Source organism: Anser cygnoides, chromosome 6 (assembly GCF_040182565.1).
Source record: "Anser cygnoides isolate HZ-2024a breed goose chromosome 6, Taihu_goose_T2T_genome, whole genome shotgun sequence".
Taxonomy (NCBI): Eukaryota; Metazoa; Chordata; class Aves; order Anseriformes; family Anatidae; genus Anser; species Anser cygnoides.
The window spans coordinates 3259072-3273928 of NC_089878.1; the positions used below are offsets into that span (position 1 = coordinate 3259072).

The 14857-nt window shown below is 37.7% G+C and overlaps 1 protein-coding gene across 13 annotated transcripts in view; it reads left to right on the forward strand.

Moving 5' to 3' along the window:
- ANKRD44 (ankyrin repeat domain 44) overlaps positions 1-14857 on the forward strand; it is a 152284-nt gene that overhangs the window by 126938 nt on the left and 10489 nt on the right. For all 13 annotated transcript variants that reach the window (XM_066999926.1, XM_066999929.1, XM_066999931.1 and 10 more), the window contains 7 exons: positions 927-998; positions 3665-3866; positions 8344-8422; positions 9451-9568; positions 10600-10816; positions 11604-11691; positions 13911-13994. In XM_066999926.1, coding sequence (XP_066856027.1) covers positions 927-998; positions 3665-3866; positions 8344-8422; positions 9451-9568; positions 10600-10816; positions 11604-11691; positions 13911-13994 — 860 coding nt within the window. The remainder of the gene's footprint in view (positions 1-926; positions 999-3664; positions 3867-8343; positions 8423-9450; positions 9569-10599; positions 10817-11603; positions 11692-13910; positions 13995-14857) is intronic.

Here is a 14857-nt window from a genome sequence, read left to right on the forward strand (position 1 = left end):
TTTACAGTTTCTGGCTACTAATTTTTTTTTTTTTTTGTAAAACATTAGTTTTCAGTTACAAAGGATTTTGGAGACTAGCTGTTTGAGTACTTATCAATAAAATGTCTTGCACACCAGCAGTGCTACTAAAAGGTGTTGAATTCCCAATATTTTGTCAATATTGTGTATCGTTTTCTTTGCAACCTCAGCTAGGTAAGTTGCCAGGGTTCGTATGCTGTTGTGGCATGTGGTGTTGGTCAGAGTAAATCCATAGTTCCACCTTATGATTGGGCAGAAATGTTCTATTTGTAAGCCTTAAGATGCTTTGGGGTCCCTTTACATGAAGAGAATCAGAAAAATGTGTTGCATTTTATTAGATGTTAACCCTTTTAGGAGTTCAAGGTGTTCAAATGTGTTGCGTTTTTGAAGTCTGTCATTGTAGAAGCAGGTTCTACTTCGATAAATTATAAAAATGATTGTGAAATGACTAACAGCTCAGTTATAATTGTTTCCAGCCCTAATTATGTGTCAGAATTATCCAGACCACCATGTATCAGAAATGGCCTGCATGTGCATTAAATGTGTATTCATGCAACATCCCTTTTTCCAATGCAAATTGTCTTAGGGCTCTACTCCACAAATTCTTCCTTTTGCCTGTTCGTTCTCATGCAAGCAGTCTCTCTGATTTCAGGGAAACTCATTAATCAGGATGAGGATGTTCATGACAAGCTTTCAAATTAGTTTTATAACTTGACCCCATAGGGAAAACAGACTTGAGAATACATAAAGGAAATGCTGTGACGTATTTATTTCTCACTGTCCTTCAATATCCACTGCAGACATCTGAGAAAAAAAAAGTTTATCTTTGTCTACTGATTTATAGTTCATAAGACCTTATCCTAAGTTTTGCAAAGATGTTTTAAGACTTTTTTTTTTCCCATTTTCAGCTTCTGGAAAAAACCAACAATATGTTTGAGGAATCAGATTCTGCAGCTACGAAAAGTCCTTTACATTTAGCTGTAAGTATGAGATGTGTAACGTGTTTGATCATCTCCTAGAATAACTCCTTAACCTCTGTCTTTGAAGCATAGACTTGATGTTGAAACAGCTGTAAAGAGATGTGTAGGCCTAGATGTAACAAAACCAGTTTCTGGGCTGGAATTGTTAATTAAGTTTCTGGCAGTTGAGGCTCTTTGCTTTTATTGACTGTAATACTCAGGTAGACTGTAGAAGAAGAAACAGAAACTGTAAAGAAATGAAATGCCAAGTCACAACTTTTATTTATAACTAGTTTATCAGTTTGAAGCTGGAGCTTGAGCCCCATGGCTTTGACGATGGAAAGGGATACTCTTCATAATCTCCTGGAGACATGCAGAGTGTAAAAACTGTCTGGTGCACAGCCAGGTGTGATAACACATGCTTAAACCCCAGGGTTTAAAGTGCCCAGGGAGTATGCAGTGGTCACTGTGCTGACAAAAGGGGATCCAGCACCTGTGGCTCAGAGATCGCAATAGCTCCCTTTTCCCAAGAGCCTGAGATTCAAGATTCATCAGCCCTCTTCCCAGAGTTGTCTTGCACAGAATCACAGAATAGTGTAGGTCAGCTGGGACCTCTGAAAATCATCTACTCTGTGATCAGAGCAGGTTCAGTTAGAGGTGGTTTTCTCAAGGGCCATGCCCCATCACATTTTGAAAGTCTCCAAGCACAAACAGTGCATGGCTTCTGCAGGCAATCTGTTCCAGTGCTTCACCATCCCCACAATAAAAATGTTTTTTCTTGCATTTAAATGGTATTTTCAGTGTTTAAATTTGTGCGCATTGCCTCTTGTCCTGTCACTGGGCACCACTGAGAAGAATTTGTTTCTGTCTTTTTTGCTCTCCCCCCTCGAGTCTTTATACACATCACTAAGACCTTTCTGAACCTTTTCTTTTTAAAGCTGAACAGTCCCAGCTCTCTCAGCCTGTCCTCACATGTCTTACACAAAGTGGCATTTCACTAAATATCCAACCTCACCATGAAGCTGCTGTGTAGAAAATAGGATCAAATTTTAGTTGTATAGTGATCATATCTCTGTTTCCCAGTCAGTCATAACAGCTCCAACCTGGCATTTGAATTATCCACACATAATCTGAGGGAACTAGAGCTGGAACAGTTTGGTTAAAAGGACCGAGTTTGCCACTGAACAATTCTCACCCTCAGTTCTTTTCCTCTGCAATTTGACTACTTTGGGAAGAATATTGTCCCAAGATAAAATAGGGGTTACAACCTGTACTGTCATCAACACAAATTCCTGTGCAGGGAAAGGACTTGACCTGCAGCTGGCCAGACAGCAAACTCATTTCCTCTCTGGTCCTTCTTGGAAAGAATCCTTGCAAGGAAACTGCCAGTGTCTCTCCCTGTTGTATCGGTTGCTGTTTTAACAGTTCATTCACCCGAGATGCCCCAAAAACACAATAAATTAAAAAAGAAAAAAGCTGACATAAAACATTACAATTTCTCACGCTTTAAGTGCAGGTATCCAGAAGTATCTTTGACATTTGTTTCAAGCCCTCCCATTTATTGGGGTGCCTGTGGCTATCCTTCCACAACTATGTCAGTGTCTCTGAATGTCTCCACCCGGCAGTCCAGAAAGCTATGAACTTACACCAAAACACAGAGACCTGTTAAACAGCTGATATGGAGCAGTGGCCATGGCCTCTGCTTCCAGATATTTGACAATAGAATAGAAATAGTTAAGAATTAGAAACAAAGGGGTGAACTAGCAGCTAATGAAATACTGATCTGCCATTCTCTGAGGCTGTAGTGCCTGGTTAGGGTCATGGCTAAGTAAGTGACAGTGTCAGGCAAACCAAAAGGAAACAAACAAATCAACTTTATCCTTTCAAGGAGAGGATGGGGGTATACTGTCTGCTTGGTACCTTCAAGATAGGTACTCATATTGTGTGGAAGTTCAGGTTATTGCTGGTTGTTTTCTAAGTAAAACTGTATTAGAGAAGAAAATCTAACTGCATCAGAGTGTTTTCTGGGATATGAGTTCTCTGTGCCCTCACCTTCCTCTGCTTTTTCTGCCTTTGCCTTTTTACTTTTATTGAGTAGTTTTCTTGGTCTAACAGGGAAACAACTGTTTGCTTCCTACTCTGTTCTGTTCTTTTAAACTTCTGAGAATGGTCACTAGGAGCAAGCTAATACCACCAGTACTTAACCTTGAAGTTTGGTGGCTGGTTGTTAATTTTGTGTTAGTATTGCTCTTCTGTTTTCATTAACTGCTTCAACTCTAGTAACATTAGTTCTATGTTCATGTGTAAATAAAAAGGATGTTCTGTGTGAGTCTAACAGTCAGTAGAGGAGGGCAGTCCCTACAAGGTTAAATTAAATTTAGTCTGTACTGAATTGATGAATTATTGCCTGACATTCCTCACCTTGGGTTGTATTAGAAGGTCAGAGCAAATCAATAATCATAATTTCGCTCCATGAAAACCAGGAATTTTTGAGTGTCATAGCTACTTGTATCATCCACAATGTAATTTGGAAAAGTCCTTTCAAGCTGAAGAGTCATAAAGAGTCAAGAAAACTGTAATTTCTACTGTGTTTGGGAGGCCAACAAGGGCACATCTTATTCGTGTTTTATGTGACTCTTTGAGAGGCGAGAGTTGTGTTCTTTACATGAGTCATTTCATATTTCTAGGCCTATAATGGTCATCACCAAGCCTTGGAGGTACTCCTCCAGTCTCTGGTAGATCTGGATATCAAGGATGAGAAGGGACGCACTGCTTTGGACCTGGCTGCATTTAAAGGGCATGCAGAGTGCGTGGAAGCTCTCATCAGCCAGGGTGCTTCTGTCACTGTAAAAGACAACGTCACTAAAAGGACCCCACTGCATGCTTCAGGTGAGTGTGTGCTTATGTTACGCTTGTGGTATGAATCCTGTAACACATATGTGGTTAACTTTACCCACCTACTATTTCCTATGCATATTTCTTCTAAGAAGAATGAGATTTTGACGTATATTGAGGACTGCTTCTTGTTTGCCAAGGCCCAGCAGTTAACTCTTCACCTGTCTTTTCCATGGTTTTTCTCCTCTGTCCCCATGGATCAGTCCTCCTTCACAGAATACCATATTTCTCCATTCCTCTACTGCTCAGCCCTTACCTGCTTACCTCTGCTTTTCCATCTCTCTCTATTACCACCTACTCTTTACGATGTATGATGTTTCCTCTACAACACCTTCACTTAATGGTTCTTGAGCCAAAAAAAAACAGGGGAAGAGATGATGATTGCTTCACTGCTTCTCCTAAGGAAGAAAGGTTGCAAATACAGTTAGGCTTCTGGTGGCAATTAAATTGTCCTGTTTTCAAAACCTTCAGCCTTTCGCAGTGGCAGCTCTGCAGAAATTCACCCTCTTTTAGATGTTATTCTCCTAAACCAGCTTATGAATTTGCTGTTGCTAGGAGTTGCTCCATTCACCATGTGTTGAGTACTACACATTGCATAATTAACTGGACACTGGAAATGTAGAATTTGCCATTTATTTAGAGGTTATTATTTAATATGTACCTGTTGGTTAAATACATGGCAGCACCAAAGGGAATATTGCTCCTCTGACTGTTTGTTGAGGAACTCAGTACAACATAGTAGTGACCTCTAGTGGGAAGTAGAATTAATAATTTATTGGACTTTTTTTTAGTTAACAATGTTAATTGTCTTTCTGTATGTTTTTTTCATCTTGCTTAGAATAAAATGCATGCACATCCTGTAATACCATCTTTTTCTGTGATCACGTTTGTGCAACCTGGAAGCATAAAGTCAGATTGACCTATATCAATTTTGCCTGCAGTATTGAAGAGATTTCTGCAATAAGTCTTCACAGCATACTAAAAAATGTCTTCTGCCACCTTAGACTTTGCATAAAACCGAATGCATTGCTACCCACAATAAAGTAATCATATAGAGATGTTGTGCCACAGTGCACAAATCAGAAGTTTGAGACCAGAATTCAGTGTGGGGGGAGTTCAGTTGTTTTCAATAAAACCACAAAATACTAACTCCAGATGATCCCGCCCTATTAAAACTGTTGGTTTAATTAATTTAAGTCAAGAACAGTGCTGCCACAGAAGTGCAGCTGTGTTGGTCAAGAGCTTTTCTATAGCCACTTCAAACCTAGCTGAGGTCTCATGAACAAGCTGTGACTTTGTCTGGCATGTCATCACTGCTAGCAACGATTTTGCATTTATTTAAAATTTTGGTTATAGTTGCATAGATTTCTTGTCACAGCTGAACTGTGAATATTCTGCATTACTGAAAAAGCTAAACGCTCACAAAGCCATATTCTTGTTAGCAACTCCCACTTAAAATATGGATTTGTTGACTAGGTTTGTTAAATAGAGTTGAGTAGGTTTGTTGAATAGAAGGTGTTATTTTAAGTAGGCACATTTCTTACCTTCATACGAATTCTGATTGTATTTTTATTTCTATTTTAGTTCCTTTTTTAATTGCCCTCATCACTGTAATGTGAGTGCCTTCCACGTAGAACCAGTAGGAAGATCAATTGTAGACTTCTCTAGTCTGTGACGTTGTTGTTGTTTCACAAAATAAAAAAAATATATATTTCAGGGATTCGAGCAGAATTTTCTTTAAATCTTCAGTAAAACAAATAAGCTAAATTTATATTAAAAAAAAAAAGAGAAAAGGCAAGAAGCAGGAAAACCCTACCCATAGGAATAATAGAGTGAAGAAATGGAGAACATGTACCCTAAGCAGAAAGGAAAATATTGCACAGGAAAATTGAGTATTTGAAGTCTTAGAAAATAAGGTTTATCACTGTCATGAATTTGGAGGCTTTTGAATGCAAACTAAGTGCATTTTGGGTAAATATCCAATCAAATACTGTTTACGACCTTGCACTCAACAGCTATGCAGAATTCTATGGCAATCCTGAAGGAGTAAAGCTTCCATCTCCAACTATTACAAAAAGCTACTTGAAGTCTGATGATTTTTGTTATGCTGTTTCGTAACATTTCGTTTAGGGGTGTTTTAGCGAAGAATGATGCCACCTATCGGAAACCCTGCATGGTTCCAATGCACTATTCAACATTTTTTATTTGCAATGCAAGCATAAGAGGAAAATTGGCATATTTTGAGAAATCTGACAGAATTATTGCTGAATTAATCCTTTGAGTGACGGGATGCATTTGCATGCATAAAAATGAAAACTTGCATGCATTTACTGTGCAGTGGAACAAACAAGAAGGCATATGTGCCCATCCCCTTAAACGTGTGTGTCTTCATTCCTTCTGATTGCACAAGCAGAATTGCTGAACAGAGCAGTTAAGGAGACTTGAACTGGTGGATTGGATTACAGGATTCTGCAGAGCTCTGTTCAGTAAAGGGATTTGTAACTTTAGTAGAGAAATAATTCACCTAATGAAGTATTTTTTTTTTTGTCTGTTCCCCTCAGGGAACAGGCTTTCTTTGACCTCATAACATGGAGAATTTCCTTAGCCTAAATTATATGTTCCCTATATAATTTTATTACCGCCAATCTTTCCTCTGTCTGGCTTGGGGAATCCATTGGAAGTGTTTCCCTAGGGTAGCATTGTAGCTCTGTTGGCAAAGCTCACATTCCCTGCAGGGTCTGTAATGTTTAGCAATCACTGGGTCAGCTCTGAATACTTTCTGCGAGTATCTATTCTAAAACTGACTTACCAGAATCCTTTTCAGACATCATTGTGAACAAGTTGGGATTTCTCTTCCTTCTGCTGGCAGAAATAACTGTTTTGTTGGTTTTTTTTCCCCACAAGTCATTGACTCATCAGCCCTGTAGAAGTGTTTACATGTTATGTATATGTCATTACTTAGTGGTAAATAACTAAAAGCATCTTTTATTTTTTCTGGGGAAAGCAACTGAGATTATTCTTGGATGAGTGATTTAAATGTGATGATGTGCACCCATTTCTCTGCCAGGATGATGTGACACAGGTGGTGCCCAAGGTTTCTGCCTCAGTCCACAGGGTGTGGGCAGTGTGAATGCATGACTTGCTGTAATAAGAACACAATCTCTATCTACTGAGTATAGGGATTATTGTTTTTTATTTTTTTATTTATTTATTTTAAGTAAGAAATTTCTGTTCCTCCCGTGAGTGAAGCCTTTAAGCCAGCTGACACACAGATTGGTTTCCAGCATCTGGCCCTGCAAAATAGAGTACTTTGGAGCTGTTTTCCAACAGCAGTGGGTTACATTTTAAAGAGGAAACCCTGTTTTTGAGAAGTACCCATGGTTTCTAACCTTAAACTAGAAAAACTGGAATAACCCCAAGAGAATTTTTGTCTCTGTTTGGGCCTCTGCATAGCCATGTAAGGAGCTAAGATGATGGTGTGCTGTCACCTCCGCACTGACTGAACTGAAGAATGTCTCATCACGGCTCTCTTAACTAAGGAAGATCCCAGTCAAGGCTTTGAGGGGGAAAAATAAGCAGATTGAGACAAAACAGTCTTTCGGTTAAAGAATGTCAGCAGTAGTGGTGACTTTGTATACTTCAACCTGGACTCAATCACCTTGAGTGTGCCCAACTGCCAAAGTTCAGCTCTCACCAGCAAACAAGGCTGGTGTGAAGCTGTCAGGATTGACTTGGAGACTAGAGAGATCTTGGCCAATGCCCAGGGGACTGGGAGGACATGACTGATGGGCTTGAGTAGGAACAAGCATTTCCTGAGAAGTTTGAGTCTGAGAGAACAAGTGGAGATGCAGTACCTGCTGGCTGCATCATAGAGGCATTGCTGTAAGGCTGCGCTGATGCTCTCCTCACGGCTTCCCGACTGCCTGCTGTGGGGCTCAGCACAGCTGAGTCAGCCTGGAGGTCGCTGGAGTGCAAAATGTCAAAGTAACGTGGTGCTTCCTGGAATACAAAATGTGTAATATTGGTCTTTCTTTGCAGATGTTTCTTTTTTCATAACAGCACTGAAGAATTTGCTTGTACAGACTATGTAATATTAACGAGCTTTGCTGCTGTACTGCTTAATGTGTTCCAACACTGATCATAGAAAACCTTGTCTGCCTGCTTGCTCTGAGGGATTTTGAAATGCTGACCCATTTAGCAAAGATCTTTTCAGTAGTGAAAATCACAATTTCTCTTTTACTCATTTGGCATTTTTGAATGAAAGAAAAATAATCCTTGTTTTACTGAAGTCAGGGAAAAAAGAGCTCATATTTCATTGCCAGAAGTAAATTGAAAATTTTAGGAATACTAATTTATTATATCGCAAAGTATTTTAATTGTTTATCAATAAATTTCTTATCCATGAAAATTCTAATGGAAAAGTATCTGAAATTAAGCCTATTTTAACTTAACACACTTTTTTTCTTCATAGTCATTAATGGTCATACACCCTGTTTACGGTTGTTGCTAGAAGTTGCAGACAACCCTGATGTGACAGACGCCAAAGGACAGTAAGTTTTCTTTGTGATGGTTTTCTTTCAGTTCTGTGATTCAAATAGCATCTCAGATTTCATGCAGAAAAAGCATTTATTTGAAATACAGTACTTCCTGTACTTCTCCTTTTAGAATTTGGCAGAAACTACAAAGTATACATTCTAAGCCATGTGGAAAAGATTATTCATTAACTGTAGCCTCTGCTTCATACTTTAAACAATTCTTCATAGATGCTTAGAGCCAGATTCAATGTAAACTAACAAGCTTCTGAGATGTTTCTATAGACTTTTACTTTCTAAAATGCTGATATTTTAGGATTTACTTGGTATACTAAGCTGGCAAAGTGAGACTGAATTTGAGGTGAGCCCTAAATCTGAAGTGTTCCTACAAGTTTTGTCTCATTAAATGGCAGCTATAGAGGCAATATAAAGTATGCTTTAGAAGTTGAAAGCATGAATGCTTTAAAAAACTTATTTGGGGTTACCTGGAATATATCTGACTATATGTATAACTTTGAATGGTATTAGTCTTACCTAAGAATAGAAGAATAGATTGCTTTAAGGAAGAAAAAAAAAAAAACAAAGGAAGATATGTTAGTCCAAATGTTGGCTTTAATAGAGTTTCCTCATGTTCCTTACTCCACTTTAAACAATTGTGCAGCATTTTCAAAACAAATGCTTTGAGTTGTTGTCATCTAGATAACTATCGGGCATTCATTCACAACAGTTGGGTACTGTAAAGCTCACGTGTTGCTGGAGGTGACGATAATTGTAGGTTGTTAAGAGAACAGATTGTCCCGAATGATGTTGCTCTGTAAACTGCTTGCAAATGAATCATACTAGTTGGCTGATAACATTTTAAGAATAATTTCATACAAAATATTTTCACCTGAGTATTATATAGAAGAGTACAGTGAAAGGAATAAATTTCTGAGTAGGAATGGAGAGAAATGCAGGGCTTCCTGACTTCTCTAGTCCAGTAAGTTAGCAGTGCCAAGTAGCATGTCATTTTATACCTGTGACTGTTCTGTTTGTTTTTCTTCTAGAACCCCCCTAATGCTTGCAGTGGCATATGGGCACATTGATGCTGTTTCCTTATTACTTGAAAAAGAAGCATCTGTAGATGCAGCTGATCTCGTGGGATGCACAGCTTTACATCGAGGGGTGACTTAGTTTTAATAATTCTAATTATTTGTTTTACTGTGAATACAATTCATTTATAAATACAGGGATATTGAATATGTAGGGGATATAGTTAGTGATTGAAAACATGACTAAAAACAGTCAATGAGGTAAAAATCAGGACAAATCTGCTCTGCTTTTGACTTTATTTCACATTCACTTTAATTAGATAAAGTATTGATTAGATTGATTTTTTCTCTTGGCTCTAGACACTCTACTATAGCAATCATTATTGTTATAAGCGCTTTAAGAATTTTGAAAATAATTTATTTAAAAGAACTGCCCAGCAGTTGCTATCCTTTTTCTTGGGGAGGATGTTGTAAATAAGTAAGCCTTAAGTATTGATATGGAGGCAGTGAAATTCAAGGCAGATCTAACCTTTTTTAGGAGACACCTTCTTACCCAATGTGCAGTTGATGCAAGAGATCATGTTTATCATGTTTATTCAGAACTCTGTAATAACTGTAGTGAGCAATTCAGCTTAGAGTCCAACACCTGTCTGTAACAAAGCTATGATAAAACATTTTTGTTCTGTGTTAACAGCAGTGTATGAACATGACCAAGATACTAAAGCTAATCTATGTATGACATGGAGGTCACTGATAATATCTGGCCAGCTGTTAAAACACCTTTTCATGTTTCTGATAATATTGTTCCTTTTTTTCCCTCAACTCTCCTCTCACATTTGTACATGGTTTTGAGTAGCAAGACTCAGGTTTTCTGGACCTCAACCTTTGCTTATCTGTTTCATTAATCTTAAACTCCTCCTTGGTTTTGAGCCTTTAGTGGGGTTTCTTCCACAAACTATTAATCAATGCCTTTGAAAGGTAATAGCAAATATATTTCAGTGTAGTGGTTATCATAGGATACCCATGGGATCAAAGGAGCTTTCATCTCTGTCATCTGAATCCTATTCAGGCTGTTTCATGTTCACAGGCATCAATCATAGCACATGTTTCCTGGGCGTGAGTCTATGTTTATGTCAACCTCTTTACTCATTTCTTTGTTATCAGATTATGACTGGGCATGAAGAGTGTGTTCAGATGCTGTTAGAGAAAGACGTATCTATTTTATGTAAAGATGCCAGAGGCAGAACACCTCTGCACTTTGCAGCAGCTCGGGGTCATGCCACTTGGCTGAGTGAATTACTGCAGGTAGCACTTTCAGAAGAAGACTGCAGTTTAAAAGATAATCAAGGTTATACACCGCTGCACTGGGCTTGTTACAATGGTAAGTTTGTCCCTGTGGATTTTTACCAAGTTCAAATGTGGCTTCAGTTTTAGGAAAGCATGATAACAAAGTTTAACCCTTTGAGAAACTTAAAATGAAGAGTCAAATTATTTCCCCTCTTACTTACTATCTGTAGTTTGCATTTTCTGTGTTTACACTTCAGTTCAAAATCCAGGGAAATTCCAGCAATAGCTCTCAACGGCTTTGCAACTTATAGAGAAATATCTCAGTCATTGTGTTCATTTGCTCCCATCACAGAAGGCCAGGGTGAAATTCTGGATTTCGTGAAGTGAATGATGAAATTCTCATTGATTAGTATGGGGCCAGAAATGCTTCTTTGAGGTGTCACCTTCTTATTTATTAAAGCAAGAAGTGACATGATTAGATGGATAGCCTGAACTGATTATGTTTCTTGCTTAATAAAAGGATAAAACCTCCTAGTACCATCGTTTAAGACCATCTTTTGGAGATATGTGAGGCCATGTATGTAATATCATTTAAAAAGGAGACTATTTTTCCTTTCCTTTTATTTTTGAGAGGGGTTAATATCAGCCTGGATCTACTATGTTGCTGATATATATATATATATATAGTATATGTATATATATATATATGTATATATATAAGTAAAACAATTTTTGTTTCTAATTTTATCACATAAAAGCTTATGTACACAATGTGTTCAATCTTAAATCTAAAGTGTTAAATTATAATCCTTATAAACCTAGTATGCAATGAGTGAATTACTGGCTTTGTGTAACACTGCAAACCATCTGATTTCTTATAGGTCATGAAAACTGCACAGAGGTACTATTGGAACAAAAATTTTTCCGCAAATTCTATGGTAATAGCTTCTCTCCATTGCACTGTGCCGTGTAAGTAGAAATTTCCAGTAACAAATGCAGATATGTTGCTTTATGATATATCTGGAAAGTAGCAGCATGTGAAGAAAACTATTTTTATTTGAGATTATTTGCGCAAGCAAATAATTTTAAAGCTGGTCATAAAATTGTGCTTATCTTTCTGTTGAAAAAAAAGAGGCACAATAAAGAGTATTTTTGCATAAATATAATACATTTATGCTATTTGTTGAAATACTGATTTGTAATTAAATAGGTGCATTTCTGCTTCCTCCTAGTTTCTTCTCCCTTGCTTACCTGTATAGACCTACGTGTTTTCTTCACACGGTGTAATTTCATAGCTGTTCCATTCTTTGGCCATGACCTAGGCTATAGTGCCTTGGTCCATTTAGGTTTGACCTTTTGAGGTTCTTTTGAAACCCATTGGCTGAAAATTAATAAACTTCACAGAATCACAGAATCGTCTAGGTTGGAAGAGACCTCCAAGATCATCTAGTCCAACCTCTGCCCTAATACTAACAAGTCCTCCACTAAACCATATCACTAAGGGCTACATCTAAACGTCTTTTAAAGACCTCCAGGGATGGTGACTCAACCACCTCCCTGGGCAGCCCATTCCAATGCCTAACAACCCTTTCGGTAAAGAAGTTCTTCCTAACATCCAACCTAAACCTCCCCTGGCGCAACTTTAGCCCATTCCCCCTCGTCCTGTCACCAGGCACGTGGGAGAATAGACCAACCCCCACCTCTCTACAGCCTCCTTTAAGGTACCTATAGAGAGCGATGAGGTCTCCCCTGAGCCTCCTCTTCTCCAGGCTGAACAACCCCAGCTCCCTCAGCCGCTCCTCGTAAGACTTGTTCTCCAGACCCCTCACCAGCTTCGTTGCCCTTCTCTGGACTCTCTTGAGCACCTCCATGTCCTTCTTGTAGCGAAGCGAACTTGTCACAGTCAAGATGATTCTTTTTTTTTTTTTTAGCAACTGGAATAAAGCAGTAATGGAAAAGGGACTTTGAAAAAACAATCTATACCATGCTAGAACAGTGCTCTGTGTGGGCCGTATTTTTTCCAAGATATTCTCAGCTGAGTATTTTCCAGACTGATTTCCCTGCATGGTCTTTCTTTCTTCTAACATAACTTCTATCTGGAAGCTTTGGTACTAGCCAAAGGGATTGATTGGCCATAGAGGCAGACTCTGTATCCAAAGTTCTCTTATTCCTTATGAACAACAAAACGTTGGTGGCTATTATGAGCTTCTAATCTTCTTCCATGCACGTATCTTAGACACATTCTTTATTCAAATAAAGTAGTGCATTTTCATACAGGAAGGATTTTAATACGGCAAAGTCATAACATTTCATTACATAATTGCTAATGTATTTTTACAAAAAATGCAAGATTACTTTGGTATGTACGACCTAACATGCTTATCAGGACATATAAACCATCAGAAGAGTAAGGAATTAAGCTCTGTAAAAACAAATGCAGACCTTCCTAATTCTTACCAATAATTAGAATGGCAGAATTATGAATTCTGTCTTCTATTGGAAGAATTAATGTATTCCAGAATTAATGATAGGAGTTGCTATTCTGTAGGCTTTCTTTCTACACTTGACATCATTGGAAAGTAGAAAAGTAAGTTATATATCAAACCTTGTAATTATCAAAAACAATATATTAGAGAAATAAGCATATTTATAAAGAATTTTTTTTACTCTGCTTAAAATAAACCAAATATTGGTCGTCTTTTAAACTGGTATGTAATTCTTAAACTCACCTAAAAACATGTGCATGTTAAAAATGCATGCAACTTTAAAATAAAAGAACTGTTGCTAAGACAGCATGGTCTTCTAGCTATATTAGAGATATAATATATGGCTAATACTGTTACTTAAAAATGTTCATAATGGAATAAGACAAATTACCAATAACCAGGAAGAGTACCTCCATGAAGGAAAAGTATTAGAAGCGTGAGTTGGAAGATGTGAGTTTTGATACCTTAAACATTAGAATAAAGCTTTCTCTGTGTAAGTGTATATGACCAAGTACTCTCCAGTGTTTGACACGTAGATTAAAGGATTTTAAGGTATTAAAGTTTTAATCCTAGGTTGCTAGTGTACTTTCAGTTAACCTTCTGCATAGTGAATTGCAGGATCAGCTTTGCTTTAGGTGCTGAAATCCATAGTAGCAGATGCAATCTTTTTACATTGTTTAAAAATGTCTTGTCTTTTGGCAGAATCAATGATCATGAAAACTGTGCATCACTGCTCATTGGAGCCATCGATGCCAACATTGTCAATTGCAAAGATGACAAAGGAAGGTAATAGCTTCTTAAATTGCCTTTCATCATTGTGAATCCATCTCATATTTTTCGTAATTCTGTCTGAACCTCTGTAACTAATCTTTATCATATATAGCTGAGCCAAGACTTGTCATGCTGACTCTGTCAGATAGCAGCTTACACTGCAACAAACTTAAGTGGTGGCTGACTTTGAAGTAAGAATGCTATGAAGTATTCAATTTGGCTGTCAAAAAAGAATATAGTGTTTTGTTTGTTTAAAAAGCGTACCACTCCAGGCTGTTTCTCTGAATCTGTTTTCTTTCTGTTAAACATATAAACACATTTATTTGATAAATGGTGTGATACTGTGTACAAATAGGAAAGTATTTCATTAAAAGTTATGTTAGCATTCTCAGAACAAATGATTGAAAACTTCTGTACAGCAAAATAATTCATACCGGTACAGCAAGAGATATTCATTCAGTCAAATCTTCAGTCACATTGATAATCTCACTGCATGTATATACATACTTAAGATTGCTACAATTCTAAAAAATTAATACTCATTGTTTCTCTTAATTAAAACAAATACAAAACCTTCAGTAATGGTGATTCCTTACTCCTGTAAGGGTGAGAGCACCTCATCCTTACTGATAAGCAAAAACTGAAGTAACACGATTGTGTGGGTTACATACCAACTGTCCTTCATCTCAATTAGTTGTACTTCAGACCCAAAAGGCCACAGGGAGACAGGACGACTTCTAGTGTCTCAGTCTTGTGGAAACTGATAACTTTCAAAGTGGACAGAATTCTTTCTGTCTTTCATAGTAACGCAGTTGTCATAGCCAGTTGATGTAGTGTCTTTGACTATAGCTTGAAATACTTCAGTGTATTTAAGTACT